This window comes from Protopterus annectens, chromosome 10.part0 (assembly GCF_019279795.1).
Source record: "Protopterus annectens isolate FY-2018-M chromosome 10.part0, PAN1.0, whole genome shotgun sequence".
Lineage (NCBI taxonomy): Eukaryota > Metazoa > Chordata > Ceratodontiformes > Protopteridae > Protopterus > Protopterus annectens.
The window spans coordinates 1,114,264,985-1,114,288,837 of record NC_056744.1 but is presented as its reverse complement, the minus strand read 5'-3'; the positions used below and the strand labels follow the sequence as shown (position 1 = coordinate 1,114,288,837).

Here is a 23,853-nt window from a genome sequence, read left to right as displayed (position 1 = left end):
TGGTGCTATACTTCTGAAGCAGCTAGTAATAATAATCTACAACCAATCAAATAAATCAAATGTGTAAATATAAATGTAAATATTAAATTTATGTTAATATGAAATGAATAAATGTTTTAGTTCATGACACCAGTTGTTTGTCTGTGCCAGCCCTCCTAGAGAACATTTGTGTCAGTGTTTGATTCAATAAAAGCTCCTAATATGCAATCATCTGCAACTTTAGTCAGCCAGAGACCACTGACATTGGCCCTGACATCAGAGAAGTAAATGCCAAAAAGGAGCGGTCCAAGGACTGATCCCTGAGGGACTCCATTTGTGACTGGCCTCTTTCAGGAAGTGGACTCCCGAATTCTAACTTCCTGGATCCTGTTTATGAGCCAGTTGGCTATCAAGCTGGTGACATACAAGTTTGTACTTAGTCTCTTGAGTTTGTCAACAATGCCAGAGTGGAGTATTGTGTCAAATGCTTTGGCCAGGCCAAGGTAGGCAGTGTTAATGATTTTGCCCTCATCCATTGCTTTGGTGACCTTCTCAAAAAAATCTACCAATGACAGAGGATATATAGCAACAGTTATATTCTTTTAAAAATAAATATTTTAATTAATGCCTAAGTGAAACATAATAATGGGGTGTGAACATTTTAATAAGTTAACCTTTTTGTGATAGAAAATGTGGCAAAAGTTGAAATTCATTCTGATGGGAGATTTTCATTAAATAGGTAATTAAACTGACAAGTTTTACTGAGAGCTGAAAAATGGCTTGGAACTGATGACAATGACCTCATTTCTATTTCTTGTATTTTATAAACACCTTTATTAAATGATCAGTTAAGACATAAGCAAACATAAATTAACAGAAAATAAAACAAACCTTATTCACATTTTTTCCATCACATATTATCAATCACCTGTCTTTCTTTCCTTGTAAGCACATCCATCCAATGACCTTCTCAAAAAAATCTACCAGGTTGAGTAGGCATGATCTGCTCTTTACAAAACCAAACTGGGTTGGGTCCAGTGTCTGGAGGTTTACTTTATCACTATTGATCATTTCCATGATAATTCTTTCCATGGTTTTACATATAAGACTAGTGAGACTTATGGGTCTGTAGTTTGCAGGGTCTATAGATGGCCCAACATTATACAGAGGGATGACTGTTGCTGTTCTCTGTTCATGAGGCATGAAGCCTGTTTGGAGGCTATAGTTAAATGGCAATTCCGGAGGCCCTGATATGTTATGTTTTATGCTATTTAGAAGGCATCCTGGGATATGTGAGGGATGTTTTAATTGTAACTCCTATGCTCTTGTTTATATGGCTTTGTGCATATCTTAACCCACATTTTACATGGATAAACTTGTATAAAGTCAAGACAGAGGATATATAGCAACAGTTATATTCTTTTAAAAAGAAATATTTAATTAATGTCTAAGTGAAACATAATAATGGGGTATGAAAATTTTAATAAGTTAACCTTTTTGTGATAGAAAGTGTGGCAAAAGTTGAAATTCATTCTGATGGGAGATTTTCATTAAATAGGTAATTAAACTGACAAGTTTTACTGACAACTGAAAAATGGCTTGGAACTGATGACAATGACTTCATTTCTATTTCTTGTATTTTATAAACACCTTTATTAAATGATCAATTAAGACGTAAGCAAACATAAATTAACAGAAAATAAAACAAACCTTATTCACATTTTTTCCATCACATAGTATCAATCACATATCTTTCTTTCCTTGTAAGCACATCCATCCAGCATTACATAAATTGTGCAATTCCTGCCTTCACTTAAACCTCACTCTTCTTCCTCCTCCTGAACATGATTCTGCATGCATTGTTCCCACAAGTTCCATTTATTTCTATATCATTTGATCAGTCTCTTTTCTAAAGATCCCTCTTCCATTTCATTTACTTCTTTTATGATATTCAATACTTCAAATAGTTATTTTAGACTTTGCTTTCTGTTTTCTAGCAATTGGTTTTAGCAGGCAACATAATTAAGCCTAGTAAGACTTATTATGTCTAGGCAACTCAGATCCTATCTCCAATCTCAAAAGAAAAAGTAAATGCCACTGGATAATGAAATTCAGAGACTGACAACTTTTACAGCAGTAGGGATGTTGAATTTTAAGAAGTTTCCATTTGGTATAACCTCAGTCCCTGAAATCTTTCTATGTAAAATGACTAATTTACTTTTGGGTTTGGATGGTGTTGTTGCTGTTTGTTTGGGATTGACAAATATATATATGATGTATGGCTGGACACTATAATCCAAACCATTATAAACTTTGGCTTAAAGTTGAACCAAGACAAGTACTGTTTTAATAAAATACAGCTGCTGTACTTAATGAAATGCAGACATACTAGTGGAATCAAACCAGATGCAAGAAAAGTCAGAACAATATCACTGTTGTGTAATCTAATATGTGGGTGAACAGTGACAAGCCCTACACATGACCATTTACTTAGCCAAATTTGTACCTGACCTGTCTTCCATTCTTCATCCTTCATCAGACTGGCTAAATAAAATTGAACCTTGTTTATGGGTTCCTGCTCAAGTCCAGGCAATCAGAAAAGAAATAAAATGCTAACTATGGCTCCAGATTTAGTCTACTATGATGTCATTAAACAGGCAATAGTAAATTCTGATGACAGCAGTTACAGACTAGGTGCAGCAATATTTCAAACAGATGGGCAAGTTATATGCCTAATTGCTTGTTGATCCAGAATGCTGATTGCTGTTGAACAGATGCTTACATACTTAAAAAGAATGCATACCAAGTGTGTGGATAAGTGAAACATTCTGCAGCTACTTATTAGGCTTGAAAGTTTCTACTTCTATTCTTATTTTTTATTTGCCTCTTTTTCCCATCCCACACATCACTGTTACTGGCCTGGCCCTCGTGCCCCATCTGCACTGTGTCTTCCAGCTACTACATGACCCTCCAGACCTACTCTGGTAATTGCTGCAGCTGATCATGGACTGAAGGCAATGTGGTTTGGCACTGCTGAACTTCTGTCTGGGGGTAACTTGCTTGGATATACCTGTTTATTCTCCTCCCCATTGTGGCTTTGTGGTATGGTCCAGGGCAAACTTGCAAAGTGGACATGCGGTGTGCCACCTCACCTCTACAGCAGCTCAGACAGGCCCACCACTAGCCATTGACCATGCCTCCTCTGGTGACATACTCCCTTCACTATGGATCATCACCAAGATTTGCAGACATATCACTGTCCTCCCAGGATGGGCATGCCCATAACTCCCTGCCGCTCTGTCAGTAACCCGAGATGCTAATTTAACCCTGGTTGCCTACATCATAGCCAGGGCTTTATCCCTCTAGACCACTGGAATGGCTTTCCATCTCCATTCTGATTACAAACCACTGGTCAACTAATTAACTTGTATGACATACACAAAGTGCCACGGAGGTGCCAAAGAATGTTAATAAGACTTGACTTGTTGTCACAGAAGCACATGTCTGGCAGACAAACATGTTGCTAGTATGCTGTCCAGAAATCATATGGATATGTATAACCAACCATTGTTTAACCCTAAAGATGATATTACTGCTTATGTGCAAAGCATTATGATGACAAGAATCGTAAGTATCAAAAGACTAGACAAGCTTAAACACTAAACAGTCCAGAATTGCAAACTGTTATTCTAAAAGTGTGAAATGGATAGACAAATTGTTAGACTCTACCTTAACAGCTCACACATGTACTACATGGTCAGAGTACAGTTATCTGAATGAAATTGCTTGTTGTTATTTCTAGACAGAATAATAGTCTCCCTCATCTCATCTCAGAGTGCAGAAGTGATATGTCAAATACACAAAAGTCATTGGGGTCTTACCAGATGTTAAGAAAGAGTCAGGATGCCAGTGTTGTCATCACATATCAACCAATACATTATTAACCTGGTGTCCAAGTGTCAGTTCCATGTTGTGCATAAACCATCCCAGAGATGAGATTTACTTATGCTAAGACAGATATCAACTGACATGCCAAAGTTAAAGTCAAGACTTGTACATTTACTTATTACATATGATATAGTCAAACAAAATGAACAAAAAACAAACTGTCATGCAAAAAACATTTTATGACCAATGTTATTCTACATGATGCTAAGGTCTGCCATACCGCTCAACTGTCAAGATTTTGGAGGGAAGTCCCTCATTTTTTCTCAGACTTTTGCTCTATCCCCTCGAAAATCAGAATGTATTTATAAAAGCACTGCGTTAATAGTTCCAAATATGTAACAAATGTACAAACTTAATTGCTTTTTCCTAATTATTGTTTGCTTGTTCCCTAACTCTGAAGGCAAAAGTGAAGATGTATGCAGTCAGGTCTGCTTAAAGTTAGATGGGGAAGAAAAAGTAGACCGCAACAGCTGTTACTGTGCAAAAAGCTTCTGAACCCCATTCTTACATGGTGCAAACAAGAGATGGCACCATAGTAAGGTGAAACAGAGGACATGTACAACTGGTTCGTAATAAGTATCAATCTAAGTGTAATGTTATTTAGGGCCAATCTACCCAACATGAGCTGTGAATAACTAAATCAGTCTCTAACCAGTCTGCACCTGTGCCAATGCAACCTGTTTACCTGAAGTGAATATCAGACAAGGAATGACATTTGAGTTTGACTATTTGCAGTGACAATGCCCATGCTGTTCAGCCAATGCAATTGTGTACAACTGACTGAGACACTGATCCAGCAGATTATTTTTTTTTTATTTACTGAATGGAAAAGTTGTAATGGGTATATGTCAAAAGTAGCACATTTTATTTACTACTGGAAAGTGTATTTTATGAGGAAAACACAAAGTTATGAATCAATCATTGAAACGAGAGCTTTGCAAAACAGCATATAGGATTCTTCCAGGGATGCTAAGGGAAAAAATAGTGAGAAAAAAAATCCAGCTTCTAAAATTTAACAGGCATACATATTGGCCACATGACTGAAGGATATGTAACTTTTCTGGCAAATATATAGAAAAATGTAACAGTTCTCATCTCAGTGTCAGAGATGTCAACATTTCCAAGGGGAAACACAATACAAATCTTCATTGTCATTTGCCTACTGATATAAATTTGTAACTTATAGATAATCCTAGACATTCAGGCAAAGGGTCAATCACTCCCACTTCTACAAATGCTATTTCTGGCAAAATAAATGTATTTTCTTTATCTGATATTGAGGCAGTCACCAAAGCCGTAGATGAGGGTAAGGTGGTTCACACAGCCTATCTTGACCTCGCCAAGGCTTTCAACACCATCCTCCATTCTGGAATTATAGCTAAACTCACTAAACTAGGTATAAATCCATACATCACAAGATGGGTTGCCAACTGGCTCACTGACAGAACCCACACTGTAAAGGTTGCAGACTCCAAATCTGACCTCAAAGCAGTGACAAGTGGAGTACCACAGGGTTCTGTCCTGGGACCTCTCCTGCTTGGTATCTACTTCTCTGAAGTACAGGCTAACACAGAAGGCCTCTGGCTAATGAAGTTTGCAGATGACTGCAAACTAGGAGCCATAGTCAAGTCCCCAAATGATGTGGACATCCTACAGAAGGGTCTCACTGAGACAGATGCCTGGTACCAGAGCCATGGCCTCAAGCTCAATGCCAAAAAATGTAGTGTCATCTCCTTTGGCAAAAACTCTATACCCATGAACTACCACATAGGCAGCAATCTACTTAACACTGAATGTGTGATAACAGACCTTGGGACCCAGGTGGACAGTAGTCTCTCCTTTGATAGTCACATCGCCACAGTAGTCAGGAAGTCCTTCTACATTGCACACCTCATCATAAAAGGGTTCGCATCCAGAAAAAAAGAGGTCATTGTTCCCCTCTACTCGACACTCATTAGACCCATTATAGAGTATAACGCCCCTTTTGGAATGTACCTCACAAGACATCTGCAGCAGCTGGAAAGGCCACAGAAGTACCTCACAAAGAGGATTACTTGGCTCAAACAAATGCCCTACACTGACCGCCTCAAAAAAATCAAGCTTTACTCTGTAGCATATCACTTACTCCAGGTGATCTCTGCCTAACATATAAAGCTATGTCATACCCAGAGCTGTTGGACATGCTATACATAAAGAAATCCCAGTCCCTCAGAGCTACATGCTCTAGGGACCTAAACCTTGTCACCACAATAAACAGGACATGCTGGAGGGATAGATTCCTGTCCCAGAGACTTCCCATACTCTGGAACAGGCTACCCATCTGTGGCAAGCAAAGTTCTTCATTAGCACTCTACAAGAAAAATCTTGATGAGTGGATGGGAAATAGGAAATATACCCCGGGGATCACTTCTGTGTCTCTGCTCGACAGTGGCACAGGAAAATAACTTTCTTGGGTGGCTTAAGCCAGGAAAACTTGTTGGCTAGGCTTACATAGGCCCTTGGGCCAATAGCCTAGTACCTACCTATGAACCTATGAACCTATGATGTGCTTGAAATTAGAGGACTGATAATAGTCTCTATTTAATTGAAATAAATTTGCTGATTTTTCCAAATAACATGTTTTCTTTTTAACTTCATAATATAACACCACTATGATTACTGGCAAATGGGACAAAATAAACATAAATGCCTATGATGTCTATGTCTGCAATTGACATAGCAGCAGAGAACAAACACATCACTTGGAAGCAGTACATAAACATTTTCCAGTGACGTTATACGGCAAACTTTACAGTAACATATGACATTCATCAGCAAAATATTGTTAAAGAATAAGGCCCGGATTCAGAAAACATTTACTGCACATGCTGAAACTGCTCTGGTCAAATTTGCATGTCTATGAATCACAAGGCGTTAGTGCTAGTGGTAACCAACACTTTCTTGTTGTAATCATTACTTGCAGCCCATGTAGCATGTTGATAAAGGCACCCACTTCATTTATTACCCCATAAACATGCACATATGCAAACACACACACTGACACACACATTAACACACACACACACACACACATGCACACACACACACCTTTCCTCTGTCCCAGAGCTTACAGAATGTCCCAGATTTTTGCCTCTTATATTTGCACTGTCCCTGTTAAATCACAGACAAGTACAGTCAATCAGTCAGCCAATCCTGACAGGCATTAGAGATTCATGCTTCTTGCTGCAAAACTGGTTGTTCTGTTAACTTTTTTTTAATTGACTTGCTGTTATGACAGAACTGCACTTCACCTTTTCAAAGACCAAATTCTGTGTAACATTAATTAGCAGCTGGAAACTGATCATATGGGAAGGAAAACAGTATAAAAAGTCAAGACTTCTTCATTAGACATGAACTGAATTTTTCTTGAAATACCCTTTTACATGAAAATATCCTGATGTGTTTTTATTAGTCTAAATTTGATAATGTACTTTATTTTCCACATACCTCTACCACTGCCCAAGGGTTAGAAATCCATATCAGCAAATGTGTGGCTCTGTATTCACACTGACTATAAGTAAAATTCAGATCCATCTGTACTGATTTTTTTCTTGATGCTTTCTGCCACTGTGTTTGATGAGCATCAGGCCTCCACCAAAGGGACTCTTTACATTTTTTCATCTACATCATGCTATCCAGATGGACCATCATCCAGGCAGCCATGAGGCTTTTTTTGTGTCCTTGCTGGCATCCCAGCAATTCCCCCTCTGTGTGAGGAGGATGAGCAACCTGTATCAATGTGGAATACACGGCACTCTCAAAATGCACCTTCCCATACCTCTCAACCTCTTAGTACAAGAAATCTGGACAAAGCCTGACAAAATGGGGGGGGGGGGGTTAAAGGATCAAAAATAGGGACATATTTTAAATATTGCACTTATAAACTTAGAGTGTTGCTAGAGTAACAGGGTTTGTTTTAACATGCATTTTCTAAAGGATTTGAAGTCTGAAACTGAAATGTATGCTAGTATTTAGTGACTTCAATCCTCAAATCATCCCAGTGATTTGCCAGAAAACCACAAATATTATGAGGAACAAACCAAAAATATGAACCAAAAATTTTGACATTCTGTGAAAATCTGGACTGTTGAGATGGAAGCAGTTTACTGGCTAAATGCCTGTCCCTGAGTCATGCCTTACAGTGGTGCCCCTCCTCCAATTGATTGTGACATGAAACAGTCCTTATCCACTCCCTCCCCCATAATGGACACACTTATCCTCCCAAGTGCCAGGTTTAACTGACATCTGAGCCACTATTGAACTTGGGTCATCTGGGCCTTAAGACTTTATCCCTGTACCCTAATGTGACTCACTTTTCTGTTATGATCTAATTCACCCTGAGTATATATTTTATATTACTGAGATATAAAAGCATTTGCATCAATTACATGATTATGTGGCATAAGAAATAATATTTGACTTACTTCAACTGAATGTCTTCTGAGCTATTTGGGGAAATCCATTTTACTTGAACTTTATTCTTGAATGAAGAAGATGTGTGGCTTGCTGCAGCATTCTGAAATAAAATAGATAGGTATAAGTAAACAGATGAATAAATTATTAGGTGTTAGTAAAGCATTATAATTTTAAAATGTGTTACTGAAGGTGATTGGTTAGTAAATCCTGACATGACTGCAGTATCCAAAACATGTATTCCAGCTATGAGTAGTACCTGTGTGACTGTTGATTGTTGTAAATGTTATTTGCAGCTTGGTTATATTAAGTCATTTTCTAAATTAACTGCTAATTAAATATTAAGTAGATCCCTTCTGGTACAAGGTTTCTTGTGCGGTGTTGTAAGATTTTGTATGCAGATACTTTTCCCCCTAATACTGTCTTAAAATTTAAACCTCTTAAAATTCATGTGCTGTGAGACATGATTAGTAATCATTTGAAATCTCAACATCCTGCTTTGCCATGTCTCAAGATGTGGAGACTAAATGGCCAAAAATCTGGACTTACATATAATAATGCATTGCATAGATATCGGTATATCAGTGACCACTTAAAGGCAGGTGAATGTACCATTTGGTGAAAGACAGACATGTTTTATATTTATTATATATGACACAATCCCTGTTATGCAAGCATTCATTTGGTATTGCTTGGAATTATATAAAATATTAGTATACAGATCCTTAAGCTGCCTCCTGACTGTCTACACAAATAATGTTATCAGAAATATCTATGTCCCAGCAATGTCTCTACAAATATGGTATTGAATCAATTGCACCATACAGCATATTTGCACTGTATGCTTCTGATCCCTTAGAAAGAAATATGAGATGTAATCTAGTAGTTCTAATCTCCATTTTATAACTTGTACATGCAAGCCCATTTTGCCTAGTCCATCTCGACAAAATATGACATTATTATGGCAGCTAGCATCTAAAAAGACATGTGTCTTGTAATTTTCCAGAACCATGTGGAACAAATATATGGCTGCTTGCAGCTTGTATGTTCAAAACAACAGCATGAAGGGTAAAATCTTTTACCTCAACCTTTGAAACATTGTTTGACAACATCTTACTATATGTATGCGTGTGTGTGTGCGTGCGTGCGTGTGTGTGTGCACGCGTGCTCGTGCATGCATGTGTGTTTATGTGTGTGTGTTTGAGTGAGTGAGTGAGTGAGTGAGTGAGTGAGTGAGTGAGTGAGTGTATTGTGCAGTGCATATGGACTGCACTGGCATATCCGATTCCCATAACCTGCATTGCTCTCTTGCCCATTTAAATTCATAGGGTTTCATTTCAAAACCACAGAATGGTTTGTGTGATGCATTTATAATACAGGTCATTCAGCCACAGGCATATTATAATGTGGGTGTTCCAGGCAGCCACCCAGGGCCCACAACTGACCCCAACAAAAAATAAATGCTGTATTTGTTATTCTTTAATTTCTAATTAAATTAGGAAAGAGCACATGCTGCTACCTTGGGCAGCTCCACACAAATAAATAATAAAAAAATAAACATATGACAGGGAAAGATGAATGATATTACACTGCATGACCATTGACTAACTCCATTGCTTAGCTGTCATCAAAAAATGCACTTCTTTGACACCTGTACCAGCCACACAGGCAACCTTTGATGCAGCCAGAACTTGGTACAGTGAAGGCATTTGTTTTGATTACAATGGAGTAATTTCAAGTAGACTATTCTAAAACCAAAAAGGTGGGGAGAATGATCAGAGTAAGGAAGGCAGTCAGTAATAACATGGCAACACTTTGCTGAACAGAAATGCAACAACACCTCTAGTTCTGCATAGATACTCCCTAGAAAGACTGGGTGGTACGAGGATTACACAGTTATGTTGCAAAACTAAACCCACGTGTAACAGTTATTAGTAAAGTTTATACTCCCTAAAGAAATATTTCATGAAATGAAAAATAAATGGTGTACATAATGATCATTAATTTCTTCATTTTTATTAGTAACCAAGGGATAGGCAGGAAACTTGTCACTGACTCACAAATCCATATATGCCCTAGCTCCACCCCCTAGCATTTCATTAAGTTATGCTGTACTACATTAAGTGCATATGCACCAACACCACCAGTCTTCTTTTCTCCAGATGGGGAATGTGTTCCAACTGCTCCCCATGATCATATGACAGATATTTGAAGTATAAACACTTCAAATTATACACATGCACTGAAAACAGTTTGAATCACAAAGATACAAATTCAGAATACTTCAAATCAGAAAGATTTGAAGAAAAACAAAACCTACTTTTTTGCAGCTTCCCCTTTCTAATTGTATTCACTAATTCTGAGATTACATAGTGAAAAAAGGGGCAAATTCCCTGATTCCCACTATACCATGATCTCACACTGAAAAAAAGCTAGCATGTGCAATCGGCACTTGCACGCACACACACACACACACACACACACACACACACACACACACACACACACACACACACACACACACACACACACACACACACACACACACACTACCTTCCAGCAAGCTGGCAGTTGTAGACAAAGTACCTGAAAAAAATAAAAAAAAAAAAAGTGCCCACACTTGTCACTTGTGACTCTGTACTCACATATAACCACCCTCCTTCAATTTTAGTCACCCAAGGCAGTGAGCTAGTAGGAAGAGCTCCTCTCTGCAGCCCAGTAATACATTTATTGTGTTATGTTTTTGACATCTTCAAGAGCTCTTTCGATTAGTGGAGTAAACAGCCCCCAAAACAATGCTTTGAAAACAGCCTGGTTAGTGGATTAAGCTGATTTTTTTATACATTCTTAGAACTTCACACTCTTGCTTTGAAGTCTTAGCACCAAGGGAAAAAAAAAAAAAACAAAAGTCAGAATGTCAACTATTATTATAATTTAAAAAATAATTGTCAACTTTCTGAATTCAGCACATTTTTTGCCTTTTTTTTTTAAATGGGTTGTGCAGCCTAACAGCCAGTACAATCAGCCTCCCCTGCTTAACTGGCTAGAAAACAAGCATGAAAACATCTATTGTCGTCTCCTTATTGTGACTTCACCAGGAATTATCATAGTAGTATCAATAATTCTGGACATAGGGCATAAGTGACTGTATTAGTTCAATCTTTTAATTCAGAGAGTGCCAATCCAAAGATCAGTTCTCCATATCATTTTCTTTTTTTATCTTGCTTGTCTAGTATAAAGCCATGCCATGACTGCAGAAGTAACTCATCTTACTGAAAACTTTAACAGAGCATTGCTCTGCTCACGGTTTATTTGGGGGGGGGGGGGATTTGAGTGAGATACAGACAGCATGATGCTTCTCAAAATTAATGTTATAATAGTATGTTTTCTGGCCCTGTGATGTAGAGGGGTATAGTACTAACAAGGTCTCGGAGGATCCAAGTATGAGCAGTGATTTAGGAGGTTGATATTTCCATCCAGGATGATGGATCTCTGTGGCTGACATTGGCTACCCAGCCTGGAGAGATGATCTGATGGGCTGCTTGGCATCCGCAAGTAGAGGTTTGCAGTTGACAGATATACAGCCCAAAATTGGGTTGTGGGCTGGCATTACAAAACCAGTGATGATAGCCTCTCCTGTGAGTGTGTGTGTGTGTGTGTGTGTGTGTGTGTGTGTGTGTGTGTGTGTGTGTGTGTGTGTGTGTGTGTGTGTGTGTGTGTGTGTGTGTGTGTGTATAGGCATGAGGATGTTAGAACATCGTAGCAATAAAGGTGATTGCATAAGTCATCAATGTGAACGATTAGGTCCTAGTCGGAAACATCCACTGTCCATATGGCTAATGGCTTAATTGCACTCTATCTATGCTCAGTGGGGCATGGCAGTGACAGGATAGGGACAAGACACTCAGTGACCAATCAAGTTGTAGTGGAGGGGGTTGATGTTAATATTGGCTCTCCCCTGTGGACCTTGGATCTGCCGTGAAAGCAATCTAGAGAGTGGTTTAAGGTGAACCACTCAGTGACTTGATGAATGACAGAGGGGTCTAATATTCTGTATATAGTCAGGATCCAACCACATCTCTTTCTGTTTTGATAATGGCTCCCTTTGGTTGGCCATCACTTAAGTCAAAGACCACAGGTCACATACAGGAAATAAATAGGACAAGGCTAATTGTAGGAAGACTGATAGTAAGTGTGGAGGTGGGAAATACATAGAAAAATTACTGTAAAATTTCAGACACAGCTAGAGCTGCACTAAACAGATGTTACATTTCAGAGAAACTTTTGAAGGTCTACTGGGAGTAGGCAGAGGTCATCTATGTATAAACAGTAAGAACTGTTTAACAGCGATGACCTTCCTAGTTCCATCTTAAAAACCTTCCTTAGCTTATCTGCTACAGATTTTGTAGCTAAACTAAATAGTAACTATGACAGAAGAAACCCTGTTTGGGACCCCATTTGAAAGTTTGAGCTGGTGACATGTAGGATATTATTCTAATACATGCACTTGAATTAATATGTAACAGTGTAATTGGAATAATTATCTTTTCAGAAAGGATGAAGATATATGTACTCTACAATAGTTTAAAAACAGTGAGTCCCATAAAATTCCTTTTCACTGTCAAAATTTAAAACAACTGCTTGACACTGAGCTGAAGAGGCTCTCTGTTTTACCATAATATCCACCTTACATTAGCCTTCTAGGAAAGAAATCGATTTTTTTTTTCTGAGTCGATCAGTGGAATACTATTTTGAATTTCTCAGATGTACAAAGTATATAATCAGTATTTAAAAATGGAGATGTGCTCTTTACCAGGCAGTGTAGCAGTATACCCAATTGTTTTTCCTCAGTTTTGTTGAAGTTTTTGGCGTCCCACCCTTGTAATACCTCACATGTAAGCACTTTACAGCAGTGGCAGTTCTTTAGTTCAGTACTTGTACTCTGTTTATAATGCTTTACCCAGTCAGAATAATTGGGTTCAGCTCATGATTTGCTAAGGTCAGGCTACATTTTCATATGTGTAGAATATACTTAACTACAGCTCCTCCACAGAGAATCAGTTCTTGAATGCAGGGCAGCTGCAAAAATATAAAGCCTTTAAAGGCATCTCAATTATAATGAATACCTTTTTACAGCATTTTCATGGACCTCCACAAAATGTGAGATACACCTTTTAAGCCATTCAAGCAACTAAGAGAAGGTAATATGAAGAAGATGGTTGCGTCCTCATTTACATGGATCATTGTATGTCTTCAACCAGTAACTGCCAGTTTATGTATGACCTGAAAAGGAGCATGTGGTAACCTGAGGTACTCAACTAAAGCACATTATGTACAGGGATGAAAACATCCTACCTGTGTGGGATTTTAAGTGAAAATAACTTGAACAGTATGCATTCTGCAGTGCACTATAGTATATGTGTGTGTGTGTGTGTGTGTGTGTGTGTGTGTGTGTGTGTGTGTGTGTGTGTGTGTGTGTGTGTGTGTGTGTGTGTGTGTGTGCGTGTGTGCATGTGTGCGCATGTGTGTTTGTGTGTGTGTGTGTGTGTTTGTCTGTGTGTGTGTTGGAGGGCTGATTTTTAATTCACATACAGATCTTCAATATTTGTCACTAAGACTAATTGACTAATTCTGCACGTTCTTCTGAAGTCAACCTTATCTGAGGGAGATTATAAATAATAATTAAGTAAATAAATCCACAATCACTAATACCTCAAAAAACCTTGGACTTCAACTATATATATATATATATATATATATATATATATAAATTCACTGTATAATCTTGAAATATTGAAATATCGAATTTCAGTATCTCGAGACTATAAAGCGAAAAACCAAAACACCGATACCACAAAAGCGTGAAATTCAAAATTGTGAACATAAACACACCATACACCACACAACACATACACCATCCTCCCCACACTACAACAAACAAACAAAACACACACAAACACAACAATACAAATACACAAACCTACCTAACATATAAGTGGGGGGGGCTCCCTGCATCCCCATGTGGGGGGCTGTGCCCCCCACGTCCCTGCTACTTATATATACTAACTCTGAGGTCACACCAAACAAAAAAAGGCAGTAAACTCACCACTACACTCTCTACAATCACCTCACATGCACACATCACATATGTACAAACACCAGCACATTCAACACTTACACACTCATACTCATACTCCTACCTACCCTAACCCACACCTAAAATTTCCAAACACACTCAGATACACTAACATCTCTACCCAAAACCCTTAAAAAAATTCACTTACCTTAATCTCCAACCATATCTACACACCGCAACGTACCAAGTGCATCCCACGTCACATAGCACACCACCACAACCACGGCTTCTATATTTCCGGATTCGCAGTTATGAAGTTTTGCTATTTTGGAAGTTCAGCTTTATAGACTCACAATACTGAAATTCGATATTTCAGTATTTCGAGATAATTAAGTGAACCCACACACACACATATATATATATATATATATATATATATATATATATAGAGAGAGAGAGAGAGAGAGAGAGACACACACATACGAGAGAGACACACACATACACACACACACACACACACACACACACACATATATATATATATATATATATATATATATATATATATAAAACATTGCAACAGTTATTTAACATTCATTTATTGGAAAAGTACTGAATCCGGCCTGCACATATTGTTTCTGCATACTTCTAGTGTTCTGTGGTGCACGCTGAAAATAAACTACTAGGAAAAGGTAAAGGAGAGGTACACCATGCAGAAATGCAGATTAATCTGCTTGACCTATTACAATGGTACTTTATAGCCTGTCCTCCTAGGTGAGAAGCATGAACAATGCGATTTAGCTGGGGTAGCAGTAGAAAATAGGCACGCGTTCACATGTAATATTATACCTTGCGCTGGAACACAATTAATAGTGCAGGTAATAGAACAGAATGGGCATCAGTGTAATGTGCTGAAGATGACAACAAAATCCAACTCAATCAATTAAAAAAATCAGATATATCAGAATATCATATTCAGTAAACTTATTCAAACAGACCTGTTAATCTGTTCTGTATAACAGTGGAACGGGTTAAGTTAAAGCTATTTTAATGCATTGGAACACAATGATAGCAATGCAATGACCTATAAATGTATCTCAGTATAGTCATAACAGACTACAATAATAGTAACCATGTTTCCTGAACAGCCAAATGCACTCTAAACACAATGTGGAATGCTTCTGAACCATTCAGTTTATACAATATCTAGCAATTAGGTTTATAATAGAAATGTATCAGAACAACCAGACAGTATGACATCCTTTAGCTCAATCCCTAGTTATTCACATCTTTGCCATTCTTGCGCACTGTCACTATGTCATGTATGCCACAAGACGTACCCTGAATCTTGTAGATGTCATTCTGTTTTACTGAGTGGTGGACAAGAACAAATAATACTTTTCCATTTGCACTGTGTAGCTTTTCAGTTTACTAGTGTCATTGTGAGTGGGCAGTACAGTTTAGATTATGATTACAGGATTCTATTGTACAGTATTTTTTTTTTTGCACAGTGACAATATGCTGCTATGTCTGATGAGGAAATATATTACCAGGGGAGCTGGATCCCACTGCTGCCAGATGTAGTGTCATTAGTTTATATATGATTAGATTTCCGTGTGCTCCAGCTTTGAAATCAGCCTGTATTTAGAGGCACTTTTTATGAATGATGTAAATTCAGGGAGGAGTGATTTATATACAAACTCTGAGCATGGGGTATGATGCATATTCAATGGGGAAAGACATTATACAATGTCTGCACTGTGTTGCTATCTTTATGAAACCCATCAGGCTTTGATACATAAGTCTATCACACAGCAAGCCTTTTCCATGGTATGAAATATTTATGAATAATGCACTAAGTTAAGAAAGGTTTCCATTGCAAAAACCCTGTATCCTGGTTCTAACCTAGCTAAAAGTAGCAACATCATTGTATTGGAATTTAGCCTTGAGTAAATGTTATCTATATGCAAACCTTTAAACATGCATCAGCTCGGTTAATGTTAGAGAAGACCATATTGCTTATCTGAAACTGAGCCTGAAATTCATCTAAAAAACTATAAACAAGTAACTTTCTTTCCAATCACATTTAATTTACATAAAATAATTGATGCAAAATTTATAATTGTTTAGATAAAAAATTGTTACTGCAAGAGAATAGGGAGCAAATAAGAGTCTTATATGGAACCAATAGAATGTTTTACTAAACAAATCAATAACTAACATAATTACAATCATCAGATACAGATTTCAGTGCAGATAGGAGGAATATATACAAATTCCAAGACTGTTGTAACTCAGACTACACTCCTGTGGCATGCAGAACATATTTGGTATCCAGAGCTTAAAATATATTTTAACACCCCTGCTGAGATTTTTTTTTATAATATCTCCTCCTTTATGACAATTGTTTTTTGTAATAATCATGAAGTGAAACAAAACAATGGTCAGAAGGCAAAACAGCAAAACTTTCCTTTTAATAAGCTTTGTATGCATAATCAAACTAATAAAATAAATAAAAATATTTTACTAAAGACAAGGAAAAATTACATTATTATGTTTTTGAAATAGGGAAAACTTACACCTACAAACTGGTTTGTTGCAGTATAATAAACACATTACAATTTCTATTTTTGAGCCTTAACTTCTTCAAATTTATCAATAACTTTGTCAAAATGTATATTTTTGTATATTAATGCTCAAAAGACAGTATAGCCAGATTTGTCAATCTTTCTTCATTCATAGCTGATAGAAGAACACCATTAATTAATTTTAAATTTGAACAGTTTATTTCCAATGATACAACAGATACATAAACAGTTAGAAAAAATCTTAAACATAAGGATAAGTTTGGAAGAGATTCATAAAAACCCACATCACAATAAATCCCAGAAACTGCAATACTGTCCATGTATTTGTTCCTTCAGGATGGATTCCAGCAGCATTCAATGTCTTTGCAGTGAACAAATTTTGACTAAAGATCTTTTCCACAAAAGTCATCATAAATTTCTATTATACTTGTTAGAAGTTTCTGGAATTGTTGTTGTTCTGTTAAAATAAGAGAAAATGTCTGAAAGATAGGAAACATTGACATTAGTTGATCCATTGCTTTTGAACAAGTATCCAATTCTTGTTGAAAATTATCAAGGCTTTCACATACTGTCCTTTATATTTCTTTCAGCAATGTAAGACTTGCATCTGTTGTCATTTCTCTTGGCGTCCTTCTTCAAAAATTGATTTTTTTCTATGCAGATATATATTTCCTTGCATTTTGCTGTTACATAGTTAACGGACTTCTCCACAATTTAAAAAAAATTTAAAAAAAAAGAAAAAATGTAGAGCATGGAGTTTTACTATATATTGTTCAAGGCTGATTCCAGCTGTTTGCAAATATTTGTATGTGTCATTAACCTCCTCTAAAACTTCACACCAGAAAAAAAAAACAAAGAAAAGATAAATCACATATAGCAAAGAGAAAAATCATAGCTGATCCTCTTGTGTCCACATTTTATTTTGTATCACCCAGCACTTAAAAGTTTGAAATTCACTTTTCTGAATTAGTCTTTACTGCTGACTCAGCTACACAAGAAGCACTCCATCTTGTCTGGGAAAGTCTTTTCACTGTTCTGCCTCCATTCTGCAATATCTTCTGTCAATGAGAAGAAAATAAAAAGAATGCATACAGTTTTTCCAAAGTTTCAAAAAACATCACACATGATGAAACACCAAAAGAAAGAACTCCACAGAGGTTCAGAGAATGGTTTGCACAAGACACAAATAAGGACTTTGGACTAATTTCTTTGATTTTTTTTCCCAGAACACCGCTACGGATACCAGCCATAGTTGCAGAATTGTCATAACCTTGCTCATGATAAAAGTTGATCTTCAATCCATTATTATCCATTTTTTTCAACATCTCTTCTGTGAGTTCAGCAGCAGGCGTCCAGAAATAGGGAAGATGTTCGAGAATGACTCTTTTATTTCCACTTTACAATTTTCAGAATGAAAGTAACTGATCACTTCACACATTTTATCAGTGTGTAAAACATCAGGAGTGCTATCAAACAGAATTCCAAACTGTTTCTCCTCTGATAGCTACCATTATTTTTAATTTGACTTGATTTCCCAGAAGATTAATTAACTTTGATTGTTGGGAGATAAGTATGAAATTGATCTCCTTTCAGAATGAATAGCATGTTTAATTTTTAAAAATGTTCCTTTAAAATAGGGTCATATTTCAGGAAGAATTCTACCAACTCCAAAACATTTCCTTTGTTTGCTGATGACATATCCTCTGTGTGACCACTGAAAGGAAGGTTGTATTTGACCAAAAACATAATTGCATCCAAAAAACAATGTAAAATGTTTCTCTAGTTTGTTGCTCTCAATATCCATTTCCACCTGGTGGATTTTATCAATAGATTTTTAGAGTTATGGTCCTGTTGCCAAGATCTTCCATTATTCTAGGCCGGAGAGATGTAGTGCATATTTCTCTTGTTCAGAGACTTTAGAATATAATTTCTGCCAGGTTTTAAATCCAGATTAAAAACCTGGATGTTCCTGCTTTTGTCTCATTTTCTGTGAACAAAAACAAAACAAACATTTTTTTTTGATTTTGAAGAAACCATCCAAGTTCTCAATGCTTTTTCTCCATTTGATAAAGATTTATGAAACCACGAAGTTGTCAAATGTTTGACTGGCTCCTTTGTTCTTTTTTCCTTCTCATTACATAACAGAGAGAAGTCAGTCTTTATTCTGAAGAAGTTCTCTTTCCTGCTCAACCAGATTAACTTTCAAGTCATCTGGAACTGGTATTGGCCAAGCAGCGATATAAAAATAATTCAAAATATTCCTTTTGTTTGCATTGAACTCTTGGTCATGCTCTTTACTTGTGTCTCTCTGTTCTCTGTTATTTTCTCCTGCTGATGTTGTTGTCTCTTGCTTTAAATTCCTCCCTCTTCCACATTGTTAGTGCTTATAGAAGACTATACATTTTTGCCTTTCAGCCCTGGATCATTTGGACCTCGTGTGGTTTCTAGTATAGGTGCTATGAATGAACCAGCTTGCATTTCTTCAGTTCTTTCATTAATAATATGCAATGTTGAAGGCATTACTTATTTTGAAATAGATCCAGGTATTGTTTTAATTTCCTTCTCTTTTGATTTTTTTATTAGTTTTTGTTGAGCTCTACTGAGTCAATGTCATTTCATGTTAGCACAGGTGCCTCACTTCAAATTTCTTTACAAAATACTGAATTATGAACCAGTTAAAAAGAAAACAAAAATGTCAGAATGACATTAGATATAAAGAGAAGATTTCTGTTTTAAGCTTTGGCTATGACTCACTAGTAAAAAATTATGTATCTGTAGCTATCTCTATATCTCTATTTAAATCTATATCTATCTATATACATATAGATGTATGCACACACAGACATGACTAAAAAAGAAAAAATACTATCGAGTTCAGTCTGTCACAGTAAAGCAACATTAATTTTTAAAATCCAAAAGTACCACTACCCAGCATCCACTTCCCACATGAGGAAAAAATAATCAAACAGGTATGTGCAGAGTACAGCCACAAGCAGGCAGGGGATTTACAAAATATACCTCACAATCCAAAAAGTTACAATAATTTTAACAAAGAAGGTTATTTTTGTCTGAATATTTTTCAAAACAATATTCAGAGTTTTTGTGAAGCCCTGTAGAGCAAACTGAGTAATGACATATCCAGACTGCTTTACTTGTACAAGTAACATCTATACATTTTCCCTTTCCCTCAACATAAGATAACAAGCTGTTGCACCTTAACATATTTAGAAAAGATGACAGAAACAGCCACAGTATCGTTAGTTAACATATAATCTACATGCCCCATCATCTTTTTCTGTGTCATTTTCCATCACACCATTTTCTGATTCTTCTCCATATCAACCTGAATATTTTATTTAAATTACACATTTACAGCATATAGGTAGCAGAGGCACACTGGAAACAAAAGAATTACTGAAATTGAAAAAGTAATGTTTATGTTGGATCATCCAATAAATAGTCATGTTGCTGTATACACTTTCATCTCGCCATGAAAAAGTAACTCTTAACCTCTTAGCACAAGAATGTGAGATAGACAAAAAATAATGATAGAAAAATTACAGAAAAGGCTCCAAATCAGAAAGATTTTAATTACTGAAAAATGAAATAGTGATGGTCATGTCGGATCATCCAATAAATAGCCATTTTGCTATGTACAACTTATCAGACTATAATGAAAAAAATAATAACTCATCTTTCTTAGCATTTCTAATCCACACAAGATTAATCTAAACTTGAGGCTTCAGTAACCTATGCTGAACAAAATAAATTGCATCCTAAGTTGCAGTAAAGCCTGTCCTTGGTATTGATTCATCCCAGCCCAATAAATTAGGCACCTCCCACCCCAGATGCACATTAATAAATCTAACTGAACTAACACCTGCATCCCATCACCAAACCAGCTCAAAGAAGTAATAAAAGTCCCTCCAGCCACCTAACCCATTCCTGTCATGAACCAGCACTTCCCGACATCCTCTGTGGCCAGCCTGATTAAGATGGGTATCTTTAGATAATGTAAGATATGACTTATAAAAGACTTATAAAAGAAGAAAAGCAGCACACAAGAAGGCCCAGGTGTTCACAGTACAAAAAGAAAAAAAAAACACAAACTCCACCAAGAAAAGCACTGGAGAAGCTGAGAAAATTCTTTTTTAGCATAGTTAAAATTTAATGTTCACTATTCATCCCACAGACATCATCAGAAATGATAAAATACACTTCCAAATCACTTTTAAACCATTCAAAACATTTGACCAATCAGATCATCTTAATAATAAATCAATTAAATACATAAAAACATTTAAAGACATACTACAAAAAATGTGCATCTCAAAGTATCCACACAGTTTAATACACAAGGGCATTCACCCCTGTATATTCACTTTAGTAATTTTCCTATTTAAAAAAAAAAACATTTTATGTTCACCATTTCATTCAGACCAAGGGGTAAATAAGAAGTAAATTTAACCTGCTATTCTGCCTCTCTTTGTTCAACATAATTTCTAAAGTCTCCTCCCCTAAGGTCATGTTTAACAACTTCCACTATAGAAAAAGTAACTTTCTTCCAATTAGAACATGTCTTGAATGCTTAAAAAGGGTATTGTTACTGTTTTTTTGTTTTTATAGCATACAAGTGCTTTTTCTTGGTGGATTTTGTGGTAAGATGTAACATGCTTTCTTATCATCCTCTATTACTAATGCCATGTGTAGAACATAAACATTTATCTCAATTTTTTTTTATTTTTCAAATATATTTGAATGAATGTCATAGTATTTATACATAACTTCTTAAATAACTATGTGCACTATTTACATTAGCCTGACACTATAACAGATCTTAATGTATACAGTTACTTCATAAGTATGTCCAATCCATTATCAGAGTGTCTGATCAATTATTGTATAGTGTCAATCGATGATAAGACTTCTCCCAAAGGGTTGTTGATAAATGGCTTTGGATAAATTCTTAGTTCTTTAATTTTAATTTCCAATAATGCTGTGATCTTCAGTAGGTTGTAAAAGTCTTCCAAAGTTGGTATTGTGTTTGTATTCCATGTTCCTTTTATACACTTCATATTTTATACACAGTATAGGCCATACTAGATACATGTGTGACGTATTCAAATGAGGACCTTCATTCACATTTAATAATACAAGAGCTTTAGTTAAATAAAATGATTAATTAAATAAAGCTTGTTGAAAGTTATTAATACCATTCCAAAATGGCTTAATTTTAACACAATCAAAGAAAATATGGTTCCAGTCTGCACTGTGTACTTGCTCACATCTCCAACATATTCCTTTTATGGAAGAACTAATTTTACTGAATCCATCTGGGGTTAAGGATGCTCTGTGCAAGCATTTCCAATTAAAAACTTTCCAGTATTGTGTAAAGGATGTATATTTTATCGATAATAAGATATTTGTTTTAATATCTTCAGTTAACTGTATTGAGTGTCCTTTTGTTATGTATTTCCAATATGAGGTTTTGGGTGCTGTTTTATAGTTTATCAATATTTTGTAAAATTTTGAAATACTGTTTCTCATGTCAAAGTCATTATATATTATTTCATATATGTATTTCGTAAATATAGGTATTTCTTTAAATGAAGAATTAATTATTTTACTTAAATCTTGCAAATATGACATAATACTCTGTAAAGTTAGGCAGTCATATTGTGGAATTTTGTATGTTGTTTTTATTACTTGCATATCTAAAACATTTAGTTCTTTGATACATTGAAGCCAACAAACAAATCTTTTCTGTTGTCAGGAATTAATAATTTCTCTATATATTTTATGTGGAAAGTTCTTTGTGACTATAAATGGTGTTAAAAAATCAAACCAGATTTTTTAAGTCTATATTTGCATTAATAATTTTCCTAAATGAGTCAAAGTAATAATTAATCATATGGGTTTTAGTGGGTTTATTTATGATATATTGCATATTAATGCATATGTGCCATGGCAAATTGTTTTTATCTATTTTAATTTTTTTTTTGTTTTTTTGTAAATCAAATTCATTTATTGATATTACAGTTAATAATTTTTTCCAATTTGCAGAGTAACTTGGACTTATCCAATCTGAGATTGTTTTAGATACTGACACTTTTATATATGTTTCTATATCATGAACATTTAATCCTCCCTGTTTCCATGGTCTGATATGATGCATTAAAGCTATTCTGTTTCTTTTGGGAAACCATAAAAATGTTATTAGGCATGGATTTATCAATCTATATTAGAACATTGAAGTTTCAAAACTTCGAATATTCTAATATCGAACCATATTTAGCAAAAGCTGAAAATATCGAAGCAACAGAAAACCAAATTTTTTCCTAGGGAAAGAATTGGGTTGTCCATTTTGGTTGCTTCAGTATTTTCAGCACTGTGGTGGAAAGTTACGGGTCGGGTTCAGGTAAGTGCACAAATGACTGCGGGTTAGGCTAGTTAGAGTTAGGGTGTGTGTTAGTTATGTGTGCGATTGTGTGGAAGTGAGGGTTAGGGCGGGTTAGGTGAGTTAGGGCACGGGTTAGGTATGTGTGTGATTGTGTGGACATGAGGGTTAGAGTGGGTAAGGTGAGTTAGGTTTAGGGCGGAGGTTAGGTATGCATGCGATTGTGTAGACATGAGGGTTAGGGCAGGGTAGGTGAGTTAGGGTTAGGGCGCGGGTGAGGTGAGTGTGCAATAGTGACGGACCTTAGGGTTAGGGTTTGGGTTAAGGTAAGTGGATAGGTATTGGTGTGTGTATAGTTTAGTGCAGGGTTAGGTGTAAGATTTTTAAGTGGATGTTTGTGGATTGCTGTTTGT

The 23,853-nt window shown here is 36.1% G+C and overlaps 1 protein-coding gene across 1 annotated transcript in view; it reads right to left on the bottom strand.

The window, feature by feature from the left end:
- LOC122812827 (putative ferric-chelate reductase 1) overlaps nucleotides 1-23,853 on the bottom strand; it is a 232,532-nt gene that overhangs the window by 67,159 nt on the left and 141,520 nt on the right. The window contains exon 3 of the mRNA XM_044084878.1: nucleotides 8,391-8,482. Coding sequence (XP_043940813.1) covers nucleotides 8,391-8,482 — 92 coding nt within the window. The remainder of the gene's footprint in view (nucleotides 1-8,390; nucleotides 8,483-23,853) is intronic.